Raw genomic sequence first — 27337 nt, 5'->3', positions numbered from 1 at the left:
GTGCCAGTTAAGGACACTTGCCACTGGGGTTTGCCCAGGAAAGGGCATAAATGGGCAATTGGTCGAGCTTCATTTTTTGGTCATGATTCCTCCTAAGGTAAGAGGAAGAAAGTTCACTCTCCTCCATGGAATGATCTATTTTTTAGCCTGGCTGGCTATGTTCAGAATTTCAGGAGTAATTCCAAAACAAAGCTGTAGCTTCTAGGGAGTAAACGCCAGAGAAAATGGTAGTAGATTTGAAAATCTGGGAGTTTGGGGGAGTCATGGCTTTTCTTAAGGCTGTGAAATTTAAAAGGACCACAGTGGTGTATGTTCCACCTTTTTCCAAACTCAAAAACTGACAATGAATTCCACCATGAGAGAGAACTAATCTGCTTTCAAAATTTATTGAGATTTTCTCACTAGGTGAAAATGGCAGGACATGCTTCAGAGCTGACAAGAATTGGCCCTCTGTTCAGAATAGGAAGAAAGAAAAGTATAAGGAAAGGACATACTTGGAACTCAGTGTGGGCCCCGCTCACACTGGGTTTTAGCCAGTGAAATCCTGTGAATTATCAAAGCTCTTAACTAATGCATTTAACACTTCTATTAGGCAAATTAGTCCATTTAATCCCATTTATACCAAAGGACAGAGAGGAATTAAATGACTCAGAGTCACAGAATCTGAGGGAAGCAGACTCAGCCAGAAGTCAGTCTTCCCTGTATCATTTGCAGGTTTACTCCCACAGAATCTATTTCAAACAACTTCCCCTCTGATGTGCTGGTCTGTGTCCCTTCTGCTCCTCCTGAGGAATGAATGGGAGCCTGTAGAACAGAACTAGAATCAATGAGAACAAAGGCTTTGTAACTCTCTGAGTTTCAACAGAAAAGCAGGGCCCAGAAATCTCAGATGACCTCAGTAGAACTGAGTTTTATTTTTGCACCTGCAAAGACAGGAAAGAAGACTTAAGACCCTAGACTGTCTCATTAGGCACCTTCATACTTTATCCCATTTGATTCTATGCTCTCAATAACCCTCTGACAGAGATCTATTAACCGTGTTTTACAGATGAGTAAGCCATAAATCAGAGAGGTTAAATAAATAGCTGAAAGTGAATTTTATTTGCTTTGTAGAATGACTGAGTTTGTAAAAAACAATAAAATGTGTTAAAATCAAGAAAAACAAAACCAAACAAAAAAATAAACAGCTAAAGCTAATAAGTGACATCATTGTGATCTGAAATGATTCCAGAGTCCATCCTCTTTGTATGGAACTGTTCAGCTTCCACATAGCAATTAATAAGCTCTTTAAAAAAAAAAAAAAAAAAAAAAAAAGCTCTGTAACCTTAGAAAAATTCTTTCACCTCTCTGCATCTCTATAAAAATGAAGGAGTTGGAATAATATCTTGGCAGATCTAAAACGTCTGTGGCTCTGGAGGGGAGGTGCTTTTCTATTTGACGCATTATAGGCCAACCCTCTAAAGAACTGTGGAGTGTCTGAAATTTGCTTGAAAGCCAACAAGTGAGGCTGCCACCATTCCATAGATATTGGCAGAAAACATGTGATTCCTGGGTCAGAGACAAAGGACTTTATTGCTCACAGCACAGCAGGCCCACGAGCTTCACGTTTGCATCAGTGACTCTTGTTCCCCAAGTCCCACAAGGGTGATACAAAGGGGCCCAAGTGGATGTTGCACACAGAGTGGGTTTGGGTCACTGCTGAGAAACCCGAGCTTAGGAAGCTCCAATCTTATAAAGGGCTGGTAGTGAGTCTCCCCAACATTTTCCCCAGAGGGAGAAAGATTACTCTGGTCAGAAAACAAATCTGCCTTTTGTCTTGGAAGGAGACACTACCACTATCTTTCAAGGTGTTTGCAGCACAGACATCCTTGAAAGAACAGTCTGGAACAAGAACTGATAGAAGATGTGTAGAAACACCAGGAAGAATACACATCGCACAGTCTCAGTGTACTGAAAACTGTGAATTGATGTAGCCAGGTTTGAGACTAGTGCCTTCTTTGGTTCATTTCAGTGCCATTTGAGCAAAACTTAACTGAGACTTTACTCTGTGCCAGAGATTGAGTTAAACATTGCAGATAGAGAGATGAATGAAGCAACTTACAATGGGAGAGACAAAGGAGTAAAGGCAAAATTGCCCCATTGGTAATAAGGTCTGGGATAACGTGTAGCACAGGTTAATAAGTGAGTGGAGAAGAGACACATTTAACACAGCCTTTGGGTTAGAGAAAGCTGACACCTGAGCTGAGTCTTTAGAATTTGTACAGTTTGAGGATGTAGAGAGATAGAATTCTAGGTAGAGGGACTAGCTTTAGCCAAAAAAGGTGCTGAAAGATGTTCAGGTAAACCTAAGAGGTTCTGTCTCTCAAAAATGTCAAGTATAGGGCAGGGAGATGAGGTACATACTTTCAGCTATGTCAGCAGGGCCTGGGAATAAAGGTTCTTGTATGCAAGAATGCTTAGATAATTGTCCTGAAAAGAAAAGGAACCAGTGGAGGGGCTTAGGCAGCTGAAGATAATTCTGGATGCTGTAAGGAGAATGGATTGCAGATTTGGTACTGAGGACAAAGAGACCAGTTAGGAGGCTGTTGCTTTTCTCCGAGAAAGAAATGAACTAGGACACTAGCAGTTGGGCTGGGGAAAAGAAAAAAAAAAAAAAGATGCAACAACCCAGCGTCCTAGACGCTTAGTAAATGCACTGTATTGGGTAGACAGATCCAGTGACTTATGGAACAATGGTGGTATGTTTGATAACAGTAAAATTTGGGAAAAAAACCTTACTACCCTAAGATATCAACTGGTGATTAATCATAGTGAATAAAGCTTCTGGAGTCAGAAAGACTTAGGCTTAGATCCAAGCTCTAGCAGCTTTGTGACTGAGAAAATGTTACTTAACTTCTCTGAGCCTAAGTTCCCTTATATTTAAGAAGGTGGAAGGCAGTAACACTTATCACGTGAAGTTGTCCTAAGGATTAAATGAGGGGTAAGATAAAAACATGTAAAGTACTTGGCACAGTTTCTGGCACGTAGTAAATGCTCAAAAAATATTAGGTTTTTTTTTTTTTTTTTATTACAAGCAAGGAAACTCCCATTAAGTGTACACCCTGAAATCCAAACAGCAGCAGGATGGCATTAATATGTACACCATTCATGATTATTAAGTTCATCAAGTAAACATTCTAGGCATCCTAGATCACATTTAAATGCACTCATACTATTCCTACTGAGTCACTAAATACACTGCCTAAGGACACATACACTCGTTGCAGTTACCTCAAGTGCTAAATGTATCAAAACTTCATTTCTATAAAAATGGGACAAAAATCTCTGTTTTCACTAATTATAATTAGCCTTTCCCCCAATTAGTGTGAATTAGTAAACCATAATGACTTACTGAAGTCTAAGCCTTCTTCAAAAGAATAAAATAGCTTTTCTGTTGACTTAAAAATTATACTGCTTTCTAGATGTCATTTCACTCTCATTTTCCTGTAATTCTGTATTTCGCTGAGAGGCAATGCATGTGTACTACTGAAACCAAACTACTTCAACAAAACAAGCTGGGGTCAAGTTTTCACTCTGACTGCATAGCTTTGAAAAAGTCAATAACTTCTCTGAACTTCAGTTTCCTCATTGCATTCCTCATGTCTACTTCCCAGAGTCGAAGCTTACATGACGGCATGATGAGTGAGATCACTCCTTTCCATTCCTCTCTAAACATGTAAAAAAAGAAAAACACAAGTTCCCAGCGTTTTCATAGTTTTGGCCCACAGTATCTTTGTTTTACTGCACCCATCATGGTGTCTCTGGCCCACTTCCTACTGGATCAGCTGTCTAATTCTCTTAGAAGTTCCAAGTTCAATTTCATGAAACATGAAATTTATCCAGCTCATGTATGTGAATGAGGTAATTGTACAAAGATTGATCTTCAGACAATGGACTCACTGGTCTTTGGTCAAATACCCACCCTAGTGCAAATACTCACCCTAAAAAACATCCTAAAATTTAAATGAAACCACAAAAGACCCCAAATAGCCAAAACAATCCTGAGAAAAAAGAACAAAGCTGGATATATCACACTCCCTAATTTCTAATTATTTTACAAAGCTATGATAATCAAAACAGCATGATATTGGCAGAAAAACAGGCACGCAGATCAATGAAACAGAATTGAGAGCTCAGAAATAAACCCACACATATATAGACAATTTACAACAAAGGAGCAAAGAACATATGATGGAGAGAGGATAGTCTTGTCAATAAATGGTGTTGGGAAAACTGGACAGCTATAGGCAAAAGAATGAAACTAGACCACTACCTCACTCCATACCCAAAAATCAACTCAAAATTGATTAAAGACTTGAATGTAAAATCTAAAACCATAAGACCCCTAGAAGAAAACATTGGCAGTGTGCTCTTTGACATGAGTCTTAGCAATATCTTTCTGGATATGTCTCCTCAGGCAAGGGAAACAAAAGCAAAAATAATCAAATGGGACAACCTCAAACTAAAAAAGCTTCTGCACAGCAAAGAAAACCATCAACAAAATGAAAAGACAACCTACCAAATGAGAGAAGATATCTGCAAATCATGTATCCGATAAGGGATTCATATCCAAAATGTGTAAAGAACTCATACAACTCAACAACAAACATACAAACACCTGATTAAAAAATGGGCAGAGGATGTGACAGACATTGTTTCCAAAGAAGACATACAGATGGCCAAAGGTATATGAAAAGATATTTAGCATCACTAATTATTAGGGAAACGCAAGTCAAAACTACAATGAGATAACCCTTCTAACAGGTGTGAGGTGGTATTATCAAAAAGGGCCAGAAATAAAAAGTGTTAGAGAGGATGTGGAGAAAAGGGAACCCTCCTGCACTGTTGGTGGGAATGTAAATTGGTACTCACTTTACATATGGAAAACAACTGTTTCATATGGAAAACAGTATGGAGATTTTTCAAAAAATTAAGAATAGAACTACTATATGATTTAAGCTATTCTATTCCATTTCTGGGTATTTATCCAAAGAATATGGAAACACTAATTCAATAATATATATGCACCCCTATGTTCATCGCAGCATTATTTACAAGATATAGAAACAAACTAAGATATGGAAACAACCATAGTGCCCATTAATGGATGAATGGATAAAGATGTGTGTATATATATAACTGAATACTACTCAGCCATAATAAAAGATGAAATCTTGCCATTTGTGACAACACTGATGGACTTTGAGGGTATTATGCTAAGTGAAATAAGTCAGATGGAGAGAGACAAATACAATATGATTCCACTCATATGTGGAATATAAAAAAAATGAAACATAATATTTAACAAACAAAACCAAATGAAAACAAACACATAGATGCAGAGAACAGTGGTGGTTACCAGAAGGGAAGGGGGGTGGGGAGTGGGGGGGAGGCATAAATGGGTAAAGGGGGTCAACAATATGGTGACAGGTAGAAACGAAACTTTTGGTGGTGAGCATGCTGTAGCGTACACATAATTCTAAATATAACATTGCACGCGTGAAATTGATATAGTGTTGTAAACCAGTAAAAATCAAACAAAAAAGCACTGTGTAGGAAGCCCTGGTGATTAGGCAGAAAATGAAACGCTAGGAATGGGTTCCTTCCTTCACCCTACCCTACATGTCCAAATCCGACTGGGACAATGAGGAGCCCAGGACCACTTTCTTCATAAAAGCTTATAAGTAAATACACCCAGGCTTATAATATTTTCCCCTCCATTTTCTGGCTTTATTTCCTTAGGAAAAAGTCCCAGAAACAAGTTTACTGAGTACACCTGGCTATGGATCTATTTTTATGACTTTTGGAATGAACTGCCAATGTCCAACACCATAGGCAGTGCATACATAAATATTCCAGTTTTATCACATCTTTGTTGACATTGTACATTATAATTTCAGTTCCTTTTCTTCTACCTTATTCACCTTTTCTTCTACCTTACTTACTACCTTACTTACATCTTTAAGTATTAAAACACTTTACTGTGCCTGTTAATCAAATATGTCTACAAATAATAGGGCAGAATAGAAAAGTTGCTAATGAAAACTAAACTCCAAGTGATTACTCTAGAGAATGATTTGAGTCACCAGTTAAAAATAAGGAAGAGAAAAAAAATCTCATAAAGAGTGTCTGATTTTTCAATTCTCTCGACCAAGACAGGTCCGTACAAACTGTACACAGCTTCAAACTTAGTTATTCCAGCCCTCTAGCTCCAAGTAGGGAATTGACAAAATTTTATCAAGCATATTCTATATTGCACTGTGGGAGTTTCAGCATTTACCTAGAATGAAGGCGGCAGAATTGGAGGAAGTGAGAGCCCTACTAGAATTTCAAGACAGGCACAGTTTGCTCTGAAACTGTCAGGCTGCTCCTCAGAGAAGCCCAGTTCAACCTGATAATTAGCTTATGACTGTACTGTTCAGATTCATGATGAGCTTTAGCAGGTCCCTCTCCTCTCCAAGCTCTGCTAAAGATGACTGATTACAGTTATAAAATTTGAACCACTAAGATTCTCTCCAACTCTGATAAGTAATTTATACAAAATGTCACTTGAAAATTAAATATAAGATGAAAGTACAGGAATCTGTACTTTCCTGAGACAGATTCCTAATGCTAACTTATTTTATGATTGTTTCAACAATTGATGCATAGAATGTGCTAGATTTTTAAATCAAGCATCTGAAAATATTCTTCTCACTATATTCTTGACTATAAACTTGGTCTCAGCCTCCATCATCTCTTGGGTTACTAACAGCATCCTCACTGGAATATCTACCTCCACCCTGGTTCCAATAGCAAGAGGGAGTTTTAAAATTAAGACTTTATTTGCTTAAAGCGGTTTTAGGTACACAGTAAAATTTAGAGGAAGGTACAGAGATTTCCTACATACCACCCTTCCAGCCCGTCTCCATGCATGCACAGCCTTTCCCGTTATTAACATTCCCCACCAGAGTGGTACATTTGTTACAATTGATGAACTTATTTTGACACAAATAGTCACTCAAAGTCCACAGTTTACAATATGGTTCACTCCTGGTTTGTACATTCTGTGGGTTTGGACAAATCTATGATATGTATTCATCAGACTTCTCAAGAACAAATGAAGGCAATCCTTCAGTGGAAGTTTTAGAAATTACTGAAGGACATCGGCCAAACCATTATTCAAGTAACAAGGCTAGTTTTGAACATGTAAGAACTCAAGGAATACCATACTCTTGAGTTGTTTCTGAGGAATATATTAAAGGATGGGCTCCAAGACTGACTAAAGACTGACCGGGGGAAATTTAATTTATTCCAGTAAAGATACAAACAAACTCTTTTACTATAGCTAGACAAGTTGATACTAAAATCCATATGGAAAAAGTAAACATATAATAATAGTTATAACAATGTTGTAAAAGAAGACCTATAAGGGAGGGAGAACTAGTTTTAATAGCTATTGAAACAAACAGCTATACCTACTAAAACATACTAATGCATGAATAGACAGAAGGCCAATGGAATGAAACAAAGTCCAGAAACACATTGAACTATATATGAAAACTTAGTATACAAAAAGGTAGTATCTCATATCAATGGGGAAAGAAGTTTTTAATAGACTGCCTTAAAATAACTGAATATCCATTTGAAAAGCTTAAATGATATTTTCTCACATCATATGTAGGAGTAAACTCCTATTAGAACAAACAAATGTAACAAATATACAATGATCCAGGTACTAGAAGAAAATTCTTTCATAACCTGAGTATAAGGAAAGGCTGTCCATGACACAAAATTTATCACTAATTTAAAAAAAAGATAAATTTGTCTTTAAAATTTAAATGTTAAAATAAAAAATGTGAAAGATCATGGTAAATGTATATAAAAAAGTCACAAGAAAATGGACAAATTGGGAGGAAAAAAAATTGTGGTGAATATTCTGGATGACTAGTAACACTAAAATATAAAGACTTTATTTTTAATTGGTGGGGAGAAAAATCAAAAAGGGCAAGGGACATTAAAAACTCACAAAAATATATTAAATGGCTTTTAAACATGTGAAAGCTGTTCAATCTCATTCATAATAAGAGAAATGCAAATTAAAATCTATACTAAAATATCATTTTTCACCAATTAGATTGGCAAGACATTCAAAAGCTTGATAAAATCCACTATTGGCAAAACTGTAGAAAAATAGTTCATCATACATTGTTGATGGAAATAAAAAATGGTGCAAAAATGGAGAGAAATTTAGCAATATCTAATAAAACTACATGTTCATTTACGTCTTAACCCAGAAATTCACTAAGAATGTACCTCTTAACCCAGAAATCTTCTAAGAATTTAAATGATGATAAAAGTCCAACACTAGAAAAATAAATTTGTGTGTGGCTATTATTTACAACATCGTTAGTAATTGCAATATGTTGGAATCAACCTCAATGCCCAAATATAGGGTATTGGTTAAATAAACTGCTCCATCTACAGAATGGAATGCTACATAGCCATAAAAATGATAAGGAAGATATCTATGAACTGATATGGAGTGATTTCCAGGATACATTGTTAAGTGAAAAAACACAACATATATATATATATAGTGTGTGATAACTTTGAGGTAAGAAAGAAGGTAAAATAAAATAAGATACACATATCTGTTTACTGTTGCAAGATGAAATACAGGAAGAATAAACCAAAAGAAAAATAAAATTGGTTATCTGCAGGAGATGAAAGAAAAACTGAGTGGCAGATATTTTTCTGAGTGTATTTTTTTGCATAGTTTTGACATTTAGAAGCATGTTAATGTTCTACAAATTAACGTACATATGTACAATGAAATAAAAAAGGATGGGATAAAAGAAAAAATCTAAAAATGTGAACAGAAACAAATGAATCCTACTGTATTTCAAATTAATAATATAACACGCAGAAATACCATCTCTGGTATGAAAATTGGAAGAGGGAAGTTGTTTTCTTCATTTATAAATGGTAGCTCAGCCATTTTCACAAAGAATTTGTATCCCTTCAGATCCCTACCATTCATATGTAAAAAGCATACTCGAGGTAGACGTTGCATGTGTGTGTGTGTTTGCATGTGTATGTGTGCCCCTACACGTGTGATGCATGTACATGGAAGAATGCATGGATTTAACTAAAGAAGTCCTAAATTCAAATCCCCACTAATAATGAACCATCAGAAAGAGAAAACAAGCAAAATATCCCCTTTAAAATCACATCAAAAAGAATAAAATAACTAGGAAAAAACTTAACTAAGGAGATGAAAGATCTATACTCTGAAAACTATAAAACACTGATGAAGGAAATTGAAGATGATACAAAGAAATGGAAAGATACCTCATGTTCACGGATTGGGAGAAACAACATTGTTAAAATATCCATACTACCCAAAGCAATCTACAGATTTAATGCAATCCTATCAAAATACCCATGAATTTTTCACAGATCAAGAACAAACAATCTTACAATTTATATGGAAACACCAAAGACCCCGAATAGCCAAAGCAATCTTGAGAAAAAAAGAACAAAGCTGGAGGTATCACACTCCCTGACTTTAGACTATACTACAAAGCTACAGTAATAAAATCCCAGATGTGGGATTTGGGGAAGGTAACTTAACCTCTAGTTTTCCCATATGCAAAATGTAGTGATTAGTGCAATCACAAGGGAAGATTATACTGAGGATTCAATGAGATAATGTGGTTCAGAGCATAGGTTGTAAAATCCTATTCCTGGATTCAAATCTCAGCTTAATCTCATTCTAACTTTGGAATCTTGGGTGCAGTATTTAACTTCTTTGAGTCTAAGTTTCCTCTTCTGTACAACTGAAGAAATAGTCATACCTGCGTCCTAAATTTAGGGTAAGGACTAAATGAGTGTACTTATTCAAATAAATGAGGTCATTCATGTAACGGACTTCACTGGAATATAAATGCCACAAAAATGCAGTTTCTTTTTAATTTTATTCACTGCTGTACCTTCAATTCTAGACCCTGCCTGGCACACATCCAGCACTCATCACACATCTGTGAAATGAATGAATAAAAGCCTTTTCCTGGTCCCCGATACATAAAGAATACATAAATGTTAGCTGTGTTGTCATTTTCTTCATAATTCTGAACATCCTTATTATTATTAATTTACGTAAAGATGTTTTGGCTTCAAAAATAAGTGGGAAAATGTAGACAATCCTTTTTATGTCAACATGTAGTGTTGAACTTCATTGAATAACATAAAGAAGATTGACAACCGAGGAGTAATCTGGGAGAAAAAACGGTTTGATGGCAGAAAAGAGTACATGCAGTCCTTTCTTGATTGGTGTGTCCACATTGGTTACTGTGGTGCCTCCCGTACCCTGTTCTCTAGCGTGAAGGGAAAAATAAAAGAAAAAATGGCATCCACAAGCTAAAAATACTCAATCTGAAACTACAAAAATGAGATAGAAGCTCTGAGTATCAGTAATTGATCCCTTTGAAGTTTCATGTTAGGAGAAACTCGGGCCCCTAACAGAAGCTCCTGATCTCTTAGGGGAAAAGTAAACCCTTTAGAAATAAGTTTTCTCATAGCTTAATAACAGGTTTCAGTTCTCCTTGAGAAAAAGTCTTGGCTAGATTACACCCCAGAGCCATATTTTTTAAAAACTCTGACAGCTGAAATTCTGGACTGAGCAACGAAATAGCTTTGGGAAGAAAAAGGGAGCTTACAGTTGGAAAAGGAAACCCAATCCTTTTATGGAAACCCAATCTATATGCTGTGTACTGTCATGCCACCATGATTCAAATCAGGAAGGGTTTTGTTTTGGCTCTTCTCAGTTAAGAAATTATTTACTTTGGAAATGAGAAATTTTGTTGTGGAATAAAAATGGCATGGTTCAAAATGACAATTGGAGGTTTGTGGCATAAAGACCAATGTGGATTCAGGGTTTCTATAATGAAGAGACTTCATCCGGATCTTAAGACTCTTATCTGGAAAGAACACAGGTCTAGGTCCAGCTCTGATGTTAACTGACTGGTCACGTTGGGCAGGTTGTTTTTCCTTCTAGACCAGTTTCCTCATTTTTAAATACCAGGGGGACAAAAGAGGCAAGTTGGACTAAATGCTTTTAAAGCTCCTTTCCAGCTTTTCAATAACTACACAAGTGACTTCAAAATAGGCACCGTAGTTCATCCATAACACAGAACACACGCAGCAATGGCCTGCCAGATCCTTCTTCTGCACTAGGGATGGGAAGGGCAGTGGTGACACTCACTAGCATTTTCATGCCAGTTAGACCTATTTAACCTTTAGAATTCTGATTTCCCAAGCTTAAATCTTTTTTGTTTGTTTGTTTTTGGCTGCACCACATGGCTTGTGGGATCTTAGTTCCCTGACCAGGGATCGAACCCGGGTCCACAGCAGTGAAAGCCCCAGTCTTAACGGCTGGACGGCCAGGGAATTCCCCCAAGCTTAAATCCTGATATCCACCACTAATACCAGAAAGCCTTACTAGTTCCTCTGGACAAAATTCTCCCTTTACCATCATATTTGCGCCATAGTTCAGCACGTGTGCTAGTGTGCCTTCTATTAGAAACGCTCGGATAAATGTCTGTCTCCTTCCCGTGTTGATGACCCTAGCAGATGAGGGCCCACGTACTGCACGCTGTGGGTTCCCCACTGTGCCTAGCATGGTGTTGTTCACAGAATTAGCTTCACCAAGTTTCCCTCGTTAGTAAACCCATGCAGCCATCCTCTCCAGGTCCCCTTCTCATCTCTTTTATAGCCCTCTGAAATGACTTTAAGATCCATTTAGAACGCAACACACTTTCTAAAGACAGGAAAAAGATTTTGTATACCTATTTGCAATGTATAACAAGCTTTTCTTTCCAGCCAGAACAAAACTTTCTTTAAAAATGCATCTATTCAGTTGGAAATTTCTCACTTTGGTGGGATTCAAAATGTCTGTTACTGAAAAGTTAGTATTTTGTTTTTGTTTTTATTTCCCGAAAGATAATTCCTTGGACCAACAATCACTTCAGTGATGAAACAGGGATGGAAGGAGAGAGTCAGCCCTTCCCTCCGTAGGTTTGCTCTTATTACACTCAGGTGTACCTCCCCTTCACAGTCTCATTTCAGGCTGGTGGGTCATCGACCTTGACAACTTTTGCCCACAGTTCAGGCAGTGGCTCTTTTTTGAGTGAGGTTGTCACTCCGCCTGCCTCTGCCCTGACCATGACCGGTGTGAAGCCGACTTCTGCCCTTGCCCATGCAGCAGTATGGGCACTTCATTTGGGCTCTGGGCCCAAAGGGACCTCCCACTACCCTTGTACGAGTGACTGCATGTTCCACTGTGCAGAAGTAGAATCCATATCAGTCCCAGGAAAATTCATGTTTTCTGCTTCAGCTTCTTCCAGAGAGCCACACATTTTTGGGCTATCATGTGCTACCAGCCATTAATGAAGCTGCTTTTGGATACCCATTTGGCTAGTTTTCCTTGATTGTACCCTCCCTCTGCTAGCACCTTGGAGGAGAGAAAAGATGAGCTATTGGCTGATCCTCCAAGCATTGATCGTGAGAAAATCCAAAGCTTCCTCTCATGCTCTCTGAACTCGACAGCTTTAGCTGCCTTAAGATTCTTGGGCAGGTACAACAAGCAACACCCTGGCCAGGAAGCCAGGCAGCAAGACTCCAACTCTTGAGCCTTCCACTTACTTTCACTTAGTGTAAACGAGAAGATGGAAGAGAAGGAATGCTAAAAGTTATTTTTTCCAGTTTCAAGAATGACTAGGTCTGAATACAACAATCAGAATTCTCTATTACTCTGTAGGATATTTCTGTGAGTTTGTCTGGGGAGGACTAGAAGGATGGAAGGCAATTATTTCCAAAGATGAAATTATACTTGTGGCAAAGAGCAGACTGTTTTAATGACTAAGCTACTTTCTTTATTGAAAACAAGCTTTCCCTTGAAACCTACAGTTTAAAGGAAAAAATGCTTAGCAAACCCTAAATCATTGAATTATTGGAGAAAATCAGAGTAATTCTACATCCCCTTAATTAATAGGGAATAAACAACAACAACAAAAACAAAATAGGGAATGAACAAGCAATTCAGCTGTGGGTGGGATGTTTACTTTAACTCAATTTAAAACAGAAAAATACATATTTGTCTCTCTGTTGATTCTAAAAGAAATACACATAAATCCTAGGTGTATGCACAACACTTATAGGATAATACTTGCCTAGATACAGTTGTACCTAATTATGGACATCTTATCAAAATCTTTCCCCCATCATCATGTCCATGAAGTTTTATGTGACAGGATGTGGAGTTACCTGATAGAAGGATAGACTCTTATGGAAATAAGTGTGGTGTATTACCCAGGACAGTGTCCAAAAGACATGTGAGTTCTTGTACCACTTCGTCCCAAAATGGTGATTCCATTTATGACTAAGAAGTCCTCCCATTGCCAAAGAGGAATATTCCATATTCCAACAGTTGTAATTACTGTGTTATTCTAAATAGTGAGCCAAACATTGTCTCCCTGCAACTTGGAGCCCATGATTGGAAATCTGCTGTTTCGGTTTGCCAAGTTCTACTACTTCAAATGATGACTCTTCAGATATGTGTTAGTATTTCATACTTCTTGGGCAAGATAAGCCTTTTCAGATCTTTCAACTGCTCCTTAAAAACTCTTAATTCAAGTAAACTGTCTTGTATGACCACCTTTTAAATGTGTTATATTCAGTGGCCCTTCTCTTCTGGTTTGAATAATGAGTTGCTTGTTTAATTTATATTCTAGATTCCCACTACCTGATATTTTAGTTACTTTAACTGTTTGTTGTCTGTTTCTTCCATTAGGATATAAGTGCCTTAAAAACAAGTATTTGTTTTGTCCCTTGCTATACTTACTCTTTAGACTAATGTCATCACATAGCAGGTGTGCAACAAATATTTATTGTATAAAATTGAATAAACAAATGAATGTATCATTTATTTTTAAAAATAAATATGCCTAAGTAAAAATAAGAAAGCTATAAATCATCTACAATTCTATAACTCAGAAAAAATTAATATTTAGTGACAAAGTAATGATTCACCTGAGGTGTCAAGGTTATGCAGGAGTGAACCAGGAAGGAGGGAGGAGAGGAGAGGAATATTTCAGAGGAAAAAGAATGTGTAAGGGGCTGTGATGGAGGAAGTGCTAAGACAGGCTGGCTGGAGGGGTGGTGTGAGGGAAACTATGTGCCAGATCTAGGGGAGAGGAAGGCAGGCCTCGACCATGCAGAAAAAGTCAGTCATGTACTCCTTGTGAAAGAGCTTTGTCTTCATCCTTTGAACCACTGCATGCCACTGAAGTGTTCCGTGAAGGGATGCTTGGGCAAATTTACATTAAAAAATCACTCTATATCATAGAGAACTAACTGGAGACCCTACTATTGTCTGTAGATCTTCAAGGATCTACCCCAGGAATTCAGCAGCCCCATCACACAGGCCTCAGATGTCTTTCATCAAGGCTGGGTGGTTTGAGCTACTTTAAAGCAGCAGAAAGATCTCTTATGACTTGTCTGTGTGAGGCCCTCTCCCTGCCTAACAGAGCCGTCCTCCCCCTGTGCTTTGAAGATCACTCTCAAACTAGGGACTGTGCTGGGTGACTTTGGACCTTCTGTACCCAGCGGCACTGGCATGGGCATTCTACTGAGTTATGTCCATGGCCACCAGGTCAAGGGGACATCCGCATTTCACCAAGCCCGACTCCGTAAGCCAGTCAGACTGCTAATAGTAATGATAACAACTGACACTGTAACAGAACCTTATAGTTTGATCCTCATTGCCAACTTGTAGAATAGATATCATTGTTAACTCTTTTTATACATGAATCAAAAAGGATCAGAGCACTGAAATAACGTGTTCAAAGTTACAAGCTAAGGATAGAGCAGAAAAAGGATTCATACCTGGGTCTTCTGCCTCCAAACTGTATGCTTTCTTCATGCACCCTTCTTCTATAACTGGGTAGAAGGTTCTGTAAAGAAAGAGCTCCTATTTACTTGGCTGAAAGTTACTGGACCCATAACCACCCTCTGAGGCACAGTTGTCTCATTTGTAAACTTGGGATAATAATAGCTAATACTTACTGAGAATGACCTTCCCCGGGTGGTGTGCTAAATGCCTCCCATGTACTAGCCCATTACTTCTCACAGTGCTACACCACTTGTGTTATCATTATTTCCATTTGTCATATGGAAAAACTGAAGCACAGAGGGGAAAAGTGACACTGTCACCAGAGTCGACGCTCATCCATTCTCTCCCCTTATTTCCCATGATAAGTGACCATCTTGCAAGGGCATGATGTGGGGAGAGACACGGCACTAAGACTGAGGATACCTGGGCCCTTGTCCCTGTTCTGCTACCAAGTGGCTGCAAACCTGTTCAAGGTCATGACATTTGGGTGTGCAGGTTTCTACTGTGTAATAAATTCATAAGTCTATTGATCACGTCTTCATTTTCATTCAGCAGTAGTGAAGTAGACGTTTTACATTCAGAGATAAAGCTGTAAAATACCATTGAAATGACCAGATCCAATCCATTATTTTATTGATTCAGAAACTGGGGCTGAGGATGGGAAAATGACTTGTTCAAAATCATCAAATCAGGGTCAGAGACAGGATAAGAATCTTTGTCTCCTGACTCCTAGTTAAATATTCCCTCCTCTACTGCACACTGGTTTCTTTCCTTATAAAAATCACGGATATTGCCGAGACTTTAAGGTGCTTTCAGAAACTCTTATTAAAGTTTAAAGACTCATCATCATCAATATTTAAACCATGCATTATTCACTAATAAGCATTGTTAAATGATTCCAGAACTACTATGATCAATGTCACCTGTACCTCATTCAATGGCATGTCTGAATGCCCAGCCTTTGTGCAAAGAAGCTTTTGTAATCTGGTGCATGTTGAGAGAAGTTGAAAGCATGGATTTTGTTTGTATACAGATGTTGAAACTGAGCTCTACAACAACAACTAGTTACATGCCTTTCTTTGCCTCAGTTTCATTTTTTTAAAATTTTTATTGGAGTGCAGTTGATTTACAATGTTGTGCTAGTTTCTGCTGTACAGCAAAGTGAATCAGTTATACATATACATATATCCACTCTTTGTAAAGATTCTTTTCCCACATAGGTCATTACAGAGTATTGAGTAAAGTTCCCTGTGCTATACAGTAGGTCCTTATTAGTTATGAAAAATCAAAATAAAAGGTTGTGTATAATAAGTTGGTTAATGTTTGCGATAAAATGCCTCCAAATCCCATGACACTGTGTCTGGCACAAAAATATGCATTGAATGAATGAAATTATTATAATTCGGGAAAGAAATTCACCACTTTTTCCTCAAATGACTTTCGGTTTCTTGCAGGGTGCTTTGGTGGAAGGAACAGGAATGCATCACGTCATGACTATGCGAAGCACCCTGCCACTGCTTTAATTTCCTTGTCTGATGCACAGCAATACGTGCTACCACGTCTCTCTAGCAGAACCTGATGAAAAATCTTACTCTGCTCTGAGTATCTAAACTATCACAGGGCACAGTAGAGTAACTGAAAAGCAAAATGGGCTCTTTCCTTTTGAGTAGGAGATGCTGCCGTACCTAAGGGAGGTCCGTTATTCTTTCTGGCATCCCACATTTCCACCGCTCATAGGCCTGTGTTTGGACCCTTTGCCAATCGAGGTATATGCTCCATGGATCGACAGCACCCACACCACCTGAGAGCTTGTTGGAAACACAGAACCCCAGGCCACCTGTAGACCTACTGAACCGAAGCTGTCTTTATCAAGAGCCCCTACCCCCCAAACACCCTGTGATTCATATGCACATAAAACTCGGAGGAGTTCTATTTCAGAGCATCATTTCCCAAACTCTGACGTAGAGCACAACCAGCCTGGGCAGTTAAACAGTAGAACAGAGCCTGTGCTTTTTCTACCAAGTTCTTCAGGTAATTCTGATGGAGACCAAAGTTGGGAAAACACTGCTTTAGAAGACACAGGTGAGCGGGATGAAAGGTGCTGTGGTGAGGACAACTTGGCTTTTGTTTTGTTTCGTTCTTAAAAGTGTGGATTTTGATGAAGTCCCAGAGGGAACTGGGATCTAGTGGGAAGAGCACATTTCTGGGCATCAAAGGCCTAGAATTAGCTCTCCGAGTTCTAATAGCTGGCTTAAATCCTTTTGTTAAACGTAAAAATAGAAAATCCCTGATTGGCTTACCTCGCAAAGTTTATGAACAAAATAATATAAAGGAAGTGGATATGATACCTCATTAGGGCCCTTATATTTGCTCTTCCCACTGCCTGGAAAGCTCCTCTCATCAGTCAGCTGAAAGGTCAATTTTTCAGAGAGACTTCTCTGGATACCTAGTGGAGAGTAGATTCCCTCTTGCCTCTGGCCTAGGGCATTCCTTATCCTATCATTCTGATTCTTTTTTTTTTTTTTTTTTAATTTACTTTTTAAAACAATTTTTTTTATTTTTTTTACTTTTTATTTTTGGCTGTGTTGGGTCTTCATTTCTGTGTGAGGGCTTTCTCTAGTTGCGGCGAGCGAGGGCCACTCTTCATCGCGGTGCGTGGGCCTCTCACTATCGTGGCCTCTCTTGTTGCGGAGCACAGGCTCCAGACGCGCAGGCTCAGTAGTTGTGGCTCACGGGCCCAGTTGCTCCGTGGCATGTGGGATCTTCCCAGACCAGGGCTCGAACCCGTGTCCCCTGCATTGGGGGACTGCCCCACCAGGGAAGCCCCCCTAATTCTTTATCATTGTATTGAAAAAAAATTTTATAGACTTTATTTTTTAGAGCAGTTTCAAGATTACAGAAAACTTAAGCAGAGGTAGAGTATTCCTATACTCTCTATAGAGTTTGACAGGAATAGAGAGTATTCCTATATACTAAATCCTCTGCCCCCTGCACAGTCTCTCCTATTATTAATATCATACATTAGTGTAGTATTTTTCTTAAAACTGATGAAATAATATCGATATATATTTTATGACAAATGCATAATGCCATTTATCCACCATTACAGTATCATGTAGAATGGCTTCACTACCCTTAAAATCCTTTGTGTTCCACCTGTTCATCTCTTCTCCCACCAGAACCCCTGGTAACCCCCGATATTTCTACTATCTCTGTAATTTTACCTTTTCAGAATGTCATTAGTTGAAGCAATACAATATGTAGCCTTTTCATATTGGCTTCTTTCTCTTCGCAATATGCATTAAGGCTATTCCATGCCTTTTCGTAACTTGGTAGTTCTTTTCCTTCTATTTCTGAATAATATCGCATTATATAAATGCTACAGAATTTGTTTATCTGTTAATCTATTGACGGACATCTTGGTTGCTTCCAATTTTTAGCAATTACGAATAAAGCTGCTATAAACATTTGTGTTCAGGTTTTTATGTGGACATGTGTTTTCAACTCATTTGAGTAAACACCTAGTAGTATGATTGCCGGGTCATATGGTAAGACTATGTTTAGCTTTCTAAGAAACTGTCTTGCACAGTGGCTGAACCATTTTGCATTCCCACCAGCAATGAATGAGCGTTCCTGCGGCTCCACATCCTTGCCAGCATGTGGTGTTGTCAGTGTTATGATTTTAGCCATATCATTGCATTTTTCACTATCAGAAATTATCTTGTTGATTTGTTTATGGACTTAAGAGCTATCTTCAATCCACCACGAGGTCAAAAGTGAAGATTTTATCTATCTTGTGAACCGATCTATTTTACATAGAGCTAGAAAATGAAGGCCTGGCTCACAGTGGGCATGTAATAAATGTATGACTAAAGAATGACTAAATGGATGTTTACTTTAGGAATTGTGAAGGAGTTGACTATTATCTTCATTGATATCCTCACCTGTCATCCTCATTTAGTTCCAACTTCCATCAATTTTTTCATGTCAGTCTCTCTATATACATTTCTCTCTTTTCACAGTTATTGCCAACTCCCCGTTCTATATTTTTGACTTGCTGTTTGAGTTGGGGCAGGTGTTGTTACTTCATTATTTTTATTCAATATAAATGCAGCTCCAGAACTCTGAAACTGACTTAGCTCTGTAGTGCTGTATTTTTTTTAACTAAGGTTTCTGTGTTTTCTCTGTGTTCTTCTTTGATAGGAGGACATAGCCTGGCTTTCCCTTGTTCCTGCCAATTTGCCACTTTTGAGGGAGAAATCAAATTGACAACATGCAAGACGTAGGACCCCCAAGAGCTCACCACTCCTACAAACTGATGAGACAAGAGCTCTCTCTGTTCTTTATCCATCAGGGATAGTACACATTTCTGCCAACAGCTTTCAGGGAGCAGGCGGGATAAGACTCAGGAAGCAAATATTTGGTCACTGGAGCTGTGGACAGTCGTATCAACAAGGCATCATTGCTCTTTCTAGAGAACTTCTGTAACTGAGCCTAGATTGCAGCTAGGTTTAAGTTGAGACCATAGAGATCAAAAGTTCAGAACAAAACTAGGAGAAGAAAAAGTTAAGAGCTAAAGAAACTGGGCCAAATTTATTTGTTCATCTATCTACTTTGTGCAAGCTGTTCCTCATCTGTTGTGGTTTCCGTGGGATCCAGTTAATCACCTTGACATCCTTGAGCAGGCCACTTGGTAGATGAATGAGCAATGAAATAGGATTTCTGCTCTGGCCACAACCTGCAGTGTGACATTGGACAGGTCATGAAAATCTCTATTATCAGAAATATCGACTTCAGGGATATGGCTGAATTATTCTATATGATTTCCTCATAGACTAGCCAAATACATTTACCACTGGGAATTTAATAGCAAGACTGAATCCAGTGCAATTTTGCTTGAGCCTCCTGACCACAAGCTATTAGAATCAGTGCAGTGTTAGGAGCCCACTTCTTTCATCATGTATTTGAGAAGACTGAGGTCCAGTGAGGGAGAGAAATTGTCAAGGACTTGCAGTAAACATGTGGCTGAATCAAGACTAGAACCCACAACTGCTGCTTGTAATTCAATGCCCATCCTTGTACTTTTCCCTCAGATAGTCTCTTGATCCTTTCTGGTCTGGTATTCAGCAGAAAATGCAACCACTGCTCCATTCTCCTTAATCGGCAGGACTCACCAATAGTTCCGGAAGGATAGTCAGTCACATGCACTGCTAATTCAGAGAGTGTTTAGAGTAGCTGAGTCCTATCTCTATCTTAAGATAGATAGCATGAGTCTTCAAGAACCCTTTCTTCTTCACAAGACACTAAGTCTACCAGTTGTTCTGTACTTCTTGGGTGAGACTTTCTAAAATTGCCTCTGACTATCCAACAATAGCCTGTTAATTTTAAAAACCACAATATTTAGGAAAAGGATTGTTCTTTGGATCTTTTATAAAAATGGAGTTTGCTCAGCCAATGAATTTTTCTTTGTTGTTGTTGTTAGAGATTTAATTTATTTGAGGAATCCAGCACATTCCAAGCAGATTCAAACAACTTTTCAGTGTACAAATAACTGAGTTTCAAAATCAGGCTTATTCTACTGATGAAAGCACTTGCTTATATGTTTAGCCTTCTTGGAATTCCTTGGAGTACTTGAAAGCAATAAAACTTCATTAAAAGTGTTCTCCTCAGGGTTTTCACGAATTCAAAATCTTCTCTCTTCAATTAGTCCAAATTCATGAAGCTCCCCCCATGCTAATACACTTTCTATATGTATTCATATGGAATCTTAGACTTTGAAAGGACTTGGCAATCATCTCACCTTGCTTACTCAGTTTTTCCCATGGGTCTGGAAGACCAGAGAGCCTGAATGACTAGTTCAAGGTCTCACAGTGAGTTTCTTGATAGAAACATTGATATTTGTCATGGCCTTTGATTTGCATATAATCACTTTTAGAGAGGCCCATTTTAAAGAGCTCATGAGATGGTAAAATCTCCACTTTGTTCCAAAGAGCTGAAGCCTGTCTAGGAAGACATGGAGATCCAGAAAGCTAAAAACAGGCATAAGGTTTGAAACCTGCTCTTAGTAGCACCTTTGTAATGACTATGGAACAGTCTTTGGTCAATAACAGCTGGTTGGGTTAGCATTACTTTAAAAAAAATCCTCCCTCCCCCTCCTACCTCTTCTCATTCCTTCAACCCTCTCAAATAAGAGGAAACATTTGTGCCTTTGCCCAAGCTATACCTTTGACTCTCTCTAATAAGTTCCCCTTCATCCTGCCAGGCTTATCTCAAAGGAGATCTCTTCTGAGACGTCTTCTTCTGATCTTCCTAGCCCCAGGCAGTTATAACTCTATTCTCTCTGCTGCCCCTGAACTTTATATGTATCTCTGTCACAGCACATTGCACATTATTTTGTATTTATTTCATATTTTTAACTGTCTCACTGCAAACTGTGAGATTCTACAGAGCAGGAACCAAGTCTTATCTTTTATTCCCCATGCCTAGAGCAGAGCAAGCAACATAATAATATGTGCTCCACAAATATTGCTTGCATTTCTTTCAGCATCTCTTCATTTCTGAAACATGAAACAAGCCCAGTCACTGTTATGAGGTCTCACTGACAAGTTCCTCTGGAGCCTTTGAAATTGTGAAGGGGAGAGCGGGAACAGAATTATCTGGCTTACATTCCAGTGAAGAGAAAGGATACACAGCCTTGTAGATGTTGCTTTCTAGCCAGGAGAGAAACTAACTTGTACCCAAAATATGTGGGTAGAAAAAAATAAAGGTACTTTTCAGCAACTGTGATCTTGGAGTCTCAATTATTTCTTGTTATATTCCTATCCCCTGCCCTAATTCCATTGCTCATCATTCAACCAAAATTTACTATTTTCTACGAGACAATGTGAGAATGATGAAAAGAAAGGGATTAAGAAGTTCGCAACCATTTTCCCATGCCATGGATTTGTTGCTATGGACCAAATGCTTAAAATAAATTATTTCATTTGTTAGATATAATTTTCCTGTTTTACAGAAGATAGTAGTGGGGCATAGAGGAATAAATTAATTTGTGAAATATTGTACTGATTTGATTACTGGAGTTGGGGGTTTGAACTGTCTGAGATCAAAGTCTATGCTTTTTTCACTGTAACTGGATATTAAAGAGAAAGACACAGCCCTTTTTGTGGAGGAGTTGGTTATCCAAGAGTGGGCATCCTGCAAAAAATCATCAGGTACAAGCCTGCCTTGCATGGTTTGTCCTCAGTTACAGAACTGTGTGGACCTCCGTTTGGTGACGCTAGAAGAGTCCTGGAAGGCTGCCAGGTAATCTTACCGAAAGGGAGGCCAGCCAAGCCCTCATTCTGTACTTAGTAGACAGGACATTAATTATCACAGGTCTAGGGAAGAACCAGCTCTTTCTCTACATCTGAGACTTTGTCCTAAGCAGCACGGGGGAAATAAAAACACAATCTTACAGGCTCAAACTGGTCTCTGTTTGCAAGTCCCTGACTTCTTGGCTTCTACATATTTGCTGTGTTCCCAAACTCAACCACTTCGTGGCCTGATACTCATTCTCTCCTTCTCCTTCTTGCTCTCTCCACAAAGAAGAGATCATCTGAATACACACTGAGATGGCTGTCACCTACAAGGCAAGAGAAGAGGCCTAAGAATGAAACCTACACTGTGCTGCCTTGATCTTAGACTTCTTAGCCTCCAGAACTGTGGAAATAAATGTTTGTTGTTTAAGCCACCTAGTCAATGGAATTTTGTTATGACAGTATGAGCTAAGACACCTAGACAGGCATAGTGGGGCAAGATAGTATGTGGGTTGATTGTTAAGCCAAGAAACCTGAACTTTTATAATGAAGACACAGGAAAAATGAGATTTTTAATAAGGAAAGTGACAAAATAAGATCTGGGGCGGCTTCCTTGGTGGCACAGTGGTTGAGAATCTGCCTGCCAATGCAGGGCACACGGGTTCGGGCCCTGGTCTGGGAAGATCCCACATGCCACAGAGCAACTGGGCCCGTGAGCCACAACTACTGAGCCTGCGCGTCTGGAGCCTGTGCTCCACAACAAGAGAGGCCGCGATAGTGAGAGGCCCGCGCACCGCGATGAAGAGTGGCCCCCACTTGCCGCAACTAGAGAAAGCCCTCGCACAGAAACGAAGACCCAACACAGCCAAAAATAAATAAATAATTAATTAAAAACATAAAAAAAAAAAAAAAATCTGGTATTTCAGAAGACCCAGATAGAATAGCCATATCTGATCCTCCCTGCTTCTACGTATTTCATTGTGCCCAGCCTATATGGAGCATTTCCTCTATGCATGACACAGTGTTAGGAGTTCAGAGGCTGAGAATTGGATGAAACATTAATCCTGACCTTCAAGGTAGCAATCACAGAAGAGCAGGTAAAATGGGAGGAAAGAAACTGGAGGGTGGGCTGAGTAAGTAGCTCCTGGAGGTTTTATTTTAGAGCTCTACTCTTCACAGCCCATCATTTAACTTCTTTTCAGCCACATAGTTTACATGAGAGTGTCCTGGGCTAAGGAGGAAAATGTCACCACTGCCACCCAGCTATGGGCATGCTGAAAGGACTGGGCAGTACCCAATCCTTGACATTCTTCATAAGAGGAGTTGCTGCATGTCAGCAGCAAACTACTTGCAAATAATAAAAGGTGAAATCTGGACTTGGTGATTGAGAGTCCTGAATACTAAGGTGCAAAGATTCAGCTCAAAGCTGCAGTGGGCTCTCTGGGTTTTCTCCTGGGCCTTGCTATTTATAACCCAGGCACTGCCTGGGGCTTGGCCCTGAAGCTATTTTTTCTTTAGGAAATAGATTCCTTGTCAATCAGAGATGATGTTAGAACTTAACTGGGAAGGAAACAGGGAAAAGAGATTCCATTTTCAACAAAAATTATCGAAGAAAAAAAATATAAAATACTTAGGAATAAACTCAAAGAGAGAGACCTGTAAACTTTAGGAGGAAAACTATAGTCTCGTATTATACTATTTATAAGACCATCTGAACAAATGGAGAGAGAACCCTGTTGCTGAACAGGGAAAATGATTATTATAATATTTATTTTAATTCAAATTACTTTATTAGTATACCAATTTTACATTAATATCACAGTAGGATTTTTTTAAATTTAACAAATAATTGTAAAAGTACATTTAGAAAAAGAAATGCCAAAGAATAAAAGGTAAGATAAAAAGACAATAAATCAAGACGTGGTAACAGCATAAAAATAGAAATATAGATGCATGCAACAGAAGAAAAAATCCATAAATAGAACCAATCCTATATAATAACTTTATAAAAGCTAAATATACTTACTAAAACAAGATAGGAAAGGTGATTTACTAAGTGGTATTTAAAGAATAAATAGAGAAAAAAATTCTGATTTCCAACTTAATTGGCACAATCAAATAAACTTTAGCTAAAGTCTTAAATATACATGTATGTGTGTGTATATATATAAAATCACATTGTAGAAATTGTAGTAATAAAATAGAATAGGCATTAAATTGGAGGGTAAATCACAACTTCTAATATCTGAAGCAACAGATAAAATCTTGAGAATAAGTCTTTTTAAAAAAAAAATCATGTTATTTAATCTTAAAACAACATTAAGATGAGCTGGCCCTCATCTTGGTTCTCTGGTGTCATAGAATTTGGATGATAAATGTTCTCCTAGGCTGAGCAAGAAGCAAGGCAGTGACCCATCAGGGGCCAGGGCCTGTCCAGCAGACAACTGAGTAAGAGGGATTCAGGGCCCTGTGAGAAGACGGTCAAGCAAGACAGTGGAGAGGTGGGGTTTGGACCAAGTGAGGAGGCAACCACTGAGGCAGAAACCCAGTGGGTTCAGGAGATTGATTACATGCAGAGAGAGAAAGAAATTAAGTGAACGGATTGAGGATAATGACAGAAGGATGGAAAGGGTGAAAGAAGGAAGCTCATAGTGTAAGATTGGTGTTTGAAGTATTAGTGTGAACTCATGGTTTACATGGGGTCAGAATTTCTTGTACATTGGTGAATTACCACACTCCTTTCTCTGTGAGGTCTGTTTTCTTCAGAGCTCTCTGTTGTTTCATTTGACAGACTCTGGCCTGGCTTTGGGGAGGAAGCTGAGGATGCAAGGAGGAGAGAAGACGCAAAGCGCCTTAAGGATGAGGAGAGGGAAGAGGACTCACACTTAGCTCACCAGACAGACACCGTATGTCCTGAGGGGTGAAGGTACTTCAGATCTGTTCGGATGCCTGAAGACAGCTCCCTCCCTTCTGAGCATGAAAACATGCCAGGGGTATAAGCCAACACATTCCTCTGCTGACCTTCCATACCATCACTGTTTCTTCCCCTTTTCCCACAGAAGCTGTGTGTGAGGAAAGATGAGCAGTACTCCTGCCATTTTCCCTTTTAGGTATATAACTCCAGTTTGGGGGTGCTGAAAATGGAAATTTGACCCTGAAAGTGGGGTGGGACAGCCTCTGAGAATATCCTCACTCCCTACTTGCCAGAGATTCACATATGATAAAAGTGCTTCCTGGGTTGCTAAAATAGTTATTTAAACAACTGTAAAATAAAAACTATATATGATAATAAAGCTTAACATAATTTGACAATTTTTTTTCTTTTCTTAGTTGTTTATGAAATAATGGGGCTTCTTACAATCAATGACATCTAAGATTTGTAAAAACTCCATGGTATATCCTTGGACAGTAAACACAGAGATTACATAAAACTGTACATTGACTTCTCTTTAAACCTTAAAGAACAAATAATTTCAATATTATTCTATTCCAGGCTTACAGAAAAATTGATGAAGAACTCCCCAATTCATTTTGTGATGATAGTATAACTTTACAATCAAAACCTAATAGAGATAGTACAAAGAAGAAAAACTGCAGTTCAGTTTAAGCTACTAATACAGGTGCAACAATTCTGAACAAAATATTTTCAAAGGAAATCCAACAGCATATTAAAGCATAACATATCAAACTAAGAGGATTTATTCCAAGAATGCAAGCATGGTTTACCATCAGAAGTAGCTATAAACATAATACCTTACATAAAAGAGAATAAACATAAAATTATATCAATAGTTACTGAAAAGTTACTTGAAATAATCTAGCAACATTTTCTAATAAAAATGTTAAGTAAATTAGCTCACAGGCTGACAATCTGCAAACATTAGCAATGAATGTTGGCATAAATAGTGAAATAAGCTACTTCCATTAAAAGCAGAAATAAGATAGGAATCTCCTGCATCACCACTTACAGTCTATAGTTTTGATGTTTCTAGCTAATAGAGCCTGGGAGGAAAATTAAGCTAAATAATCAGTATAAAATAAAATGAAAGGCAATATATGTTTTCAAATGCTATGATTATATACCTAAAACAAAACAAAAATTCTAGTCAAAATAAAAGAACAAAAATCTTACTTGAATGATAATAGAATCACATAAAACAGTTATATATGATAAATATGCACAAATTCATTCATTTTTTCATTCAACAAATATTTTTGAACAGTTATTTTATGCTGGGTGTTATTTTGGATAATAGAAATACAGAGATGAATAGAAGTTTCCATGGAGCTTATATTCTGAAGGAAGGGAAACAGATAATAAACAATTTTTTAATTAATAAAATTTCAGATAGTGAACAGTGATGAAAATAAAGCAGGGTTGTAAAGTTGAGCATATATGTATATAAAGAGAGATTGGATAAGAGGGGTTCCCTTAAATGTGGTGATTATGGAAGGCTCAAGGAGGAGATGCCATTTAGGTTAAGACATGAATGTCAAAATTCTGTAGTTTTTATTTTCAGAATAACAAAACAGAAATTAAAAAAGAAAAAATCTCTTTACATTGGCAGCAAATTTCTAAAGTGTACCTAGGTCAAATTTTAACAAAAATGTACAGGACCTATAAGAAAAAAAACCCCTATAATTATTATATAATTTATATGAAGCAGCATATGCTATTCCTGGATGGGAATATTAAATACCATAGTAATATCATTATCTCTGATATTAATATATACATTTAATGCACTCATTGGTGAGCATTGCCAAGGTAAGAGGAGGTATGAAAATAAAGAAATCTGCTACTTGGTTGGGAAACTAAGAACATTAGAGGGGAAGAATAAGATGAAGGATTTAATTATAGACATGTTGAATTTGAAGTGCCTGTGGGACATCTAGGTACAGATGCACCAGAGGAAGTGAGTTCCATGTCTGCAGCACAAGAGAGAAGTATACACTGAGAATCTCTGTTACTGACTAGCAAATTGGTCCACCTAGCATGGAGTCTGACAAACATTAGACCCTCAATAAATGCCTGTACACAAATTGAGTGCCCCACCTAAATGTGAGCTAG

At 38.2% G+C, this 27337-nt stretch overlaps 1 protein-coding gene across 1 annotated transcript in view; it reads right to left on the bottom strand.

The window, feature by feature from the left end:
* Positions 1–27337, bottom strand: part of LOC309643622 (uncharacterized protein) — a 462372-nt gene that overhangs the window by 142916 nt on the left and 292119 nt on the right. The window contains exon 6 of the mRNA XM_082426456.1: positions 14965–15032. Coding sequence (XP_082282582.1) covers positions 14965–15032 — 68 coding nt within the window. The remainder of the gene's footprint in view (positions 1–14964; positions 15033–27337) is intronic.

This window comes from Balaenoptera physalus, assembly GCF_965194825.1.
Source record: "Balaenoptera physalus genome assembly, chromosome: 15".
Classification (NCBI taxonomy): domain Eukaryota; kingdom Metazoa; phylum Chordata; class Mammalia; order Artiodactyla; family Balaenopteridae; genus Balaenoptera; species Balaenoptera physalus.
This window is presented reverse-complemented; position numbering and strand designations above follow the sequence as displayed.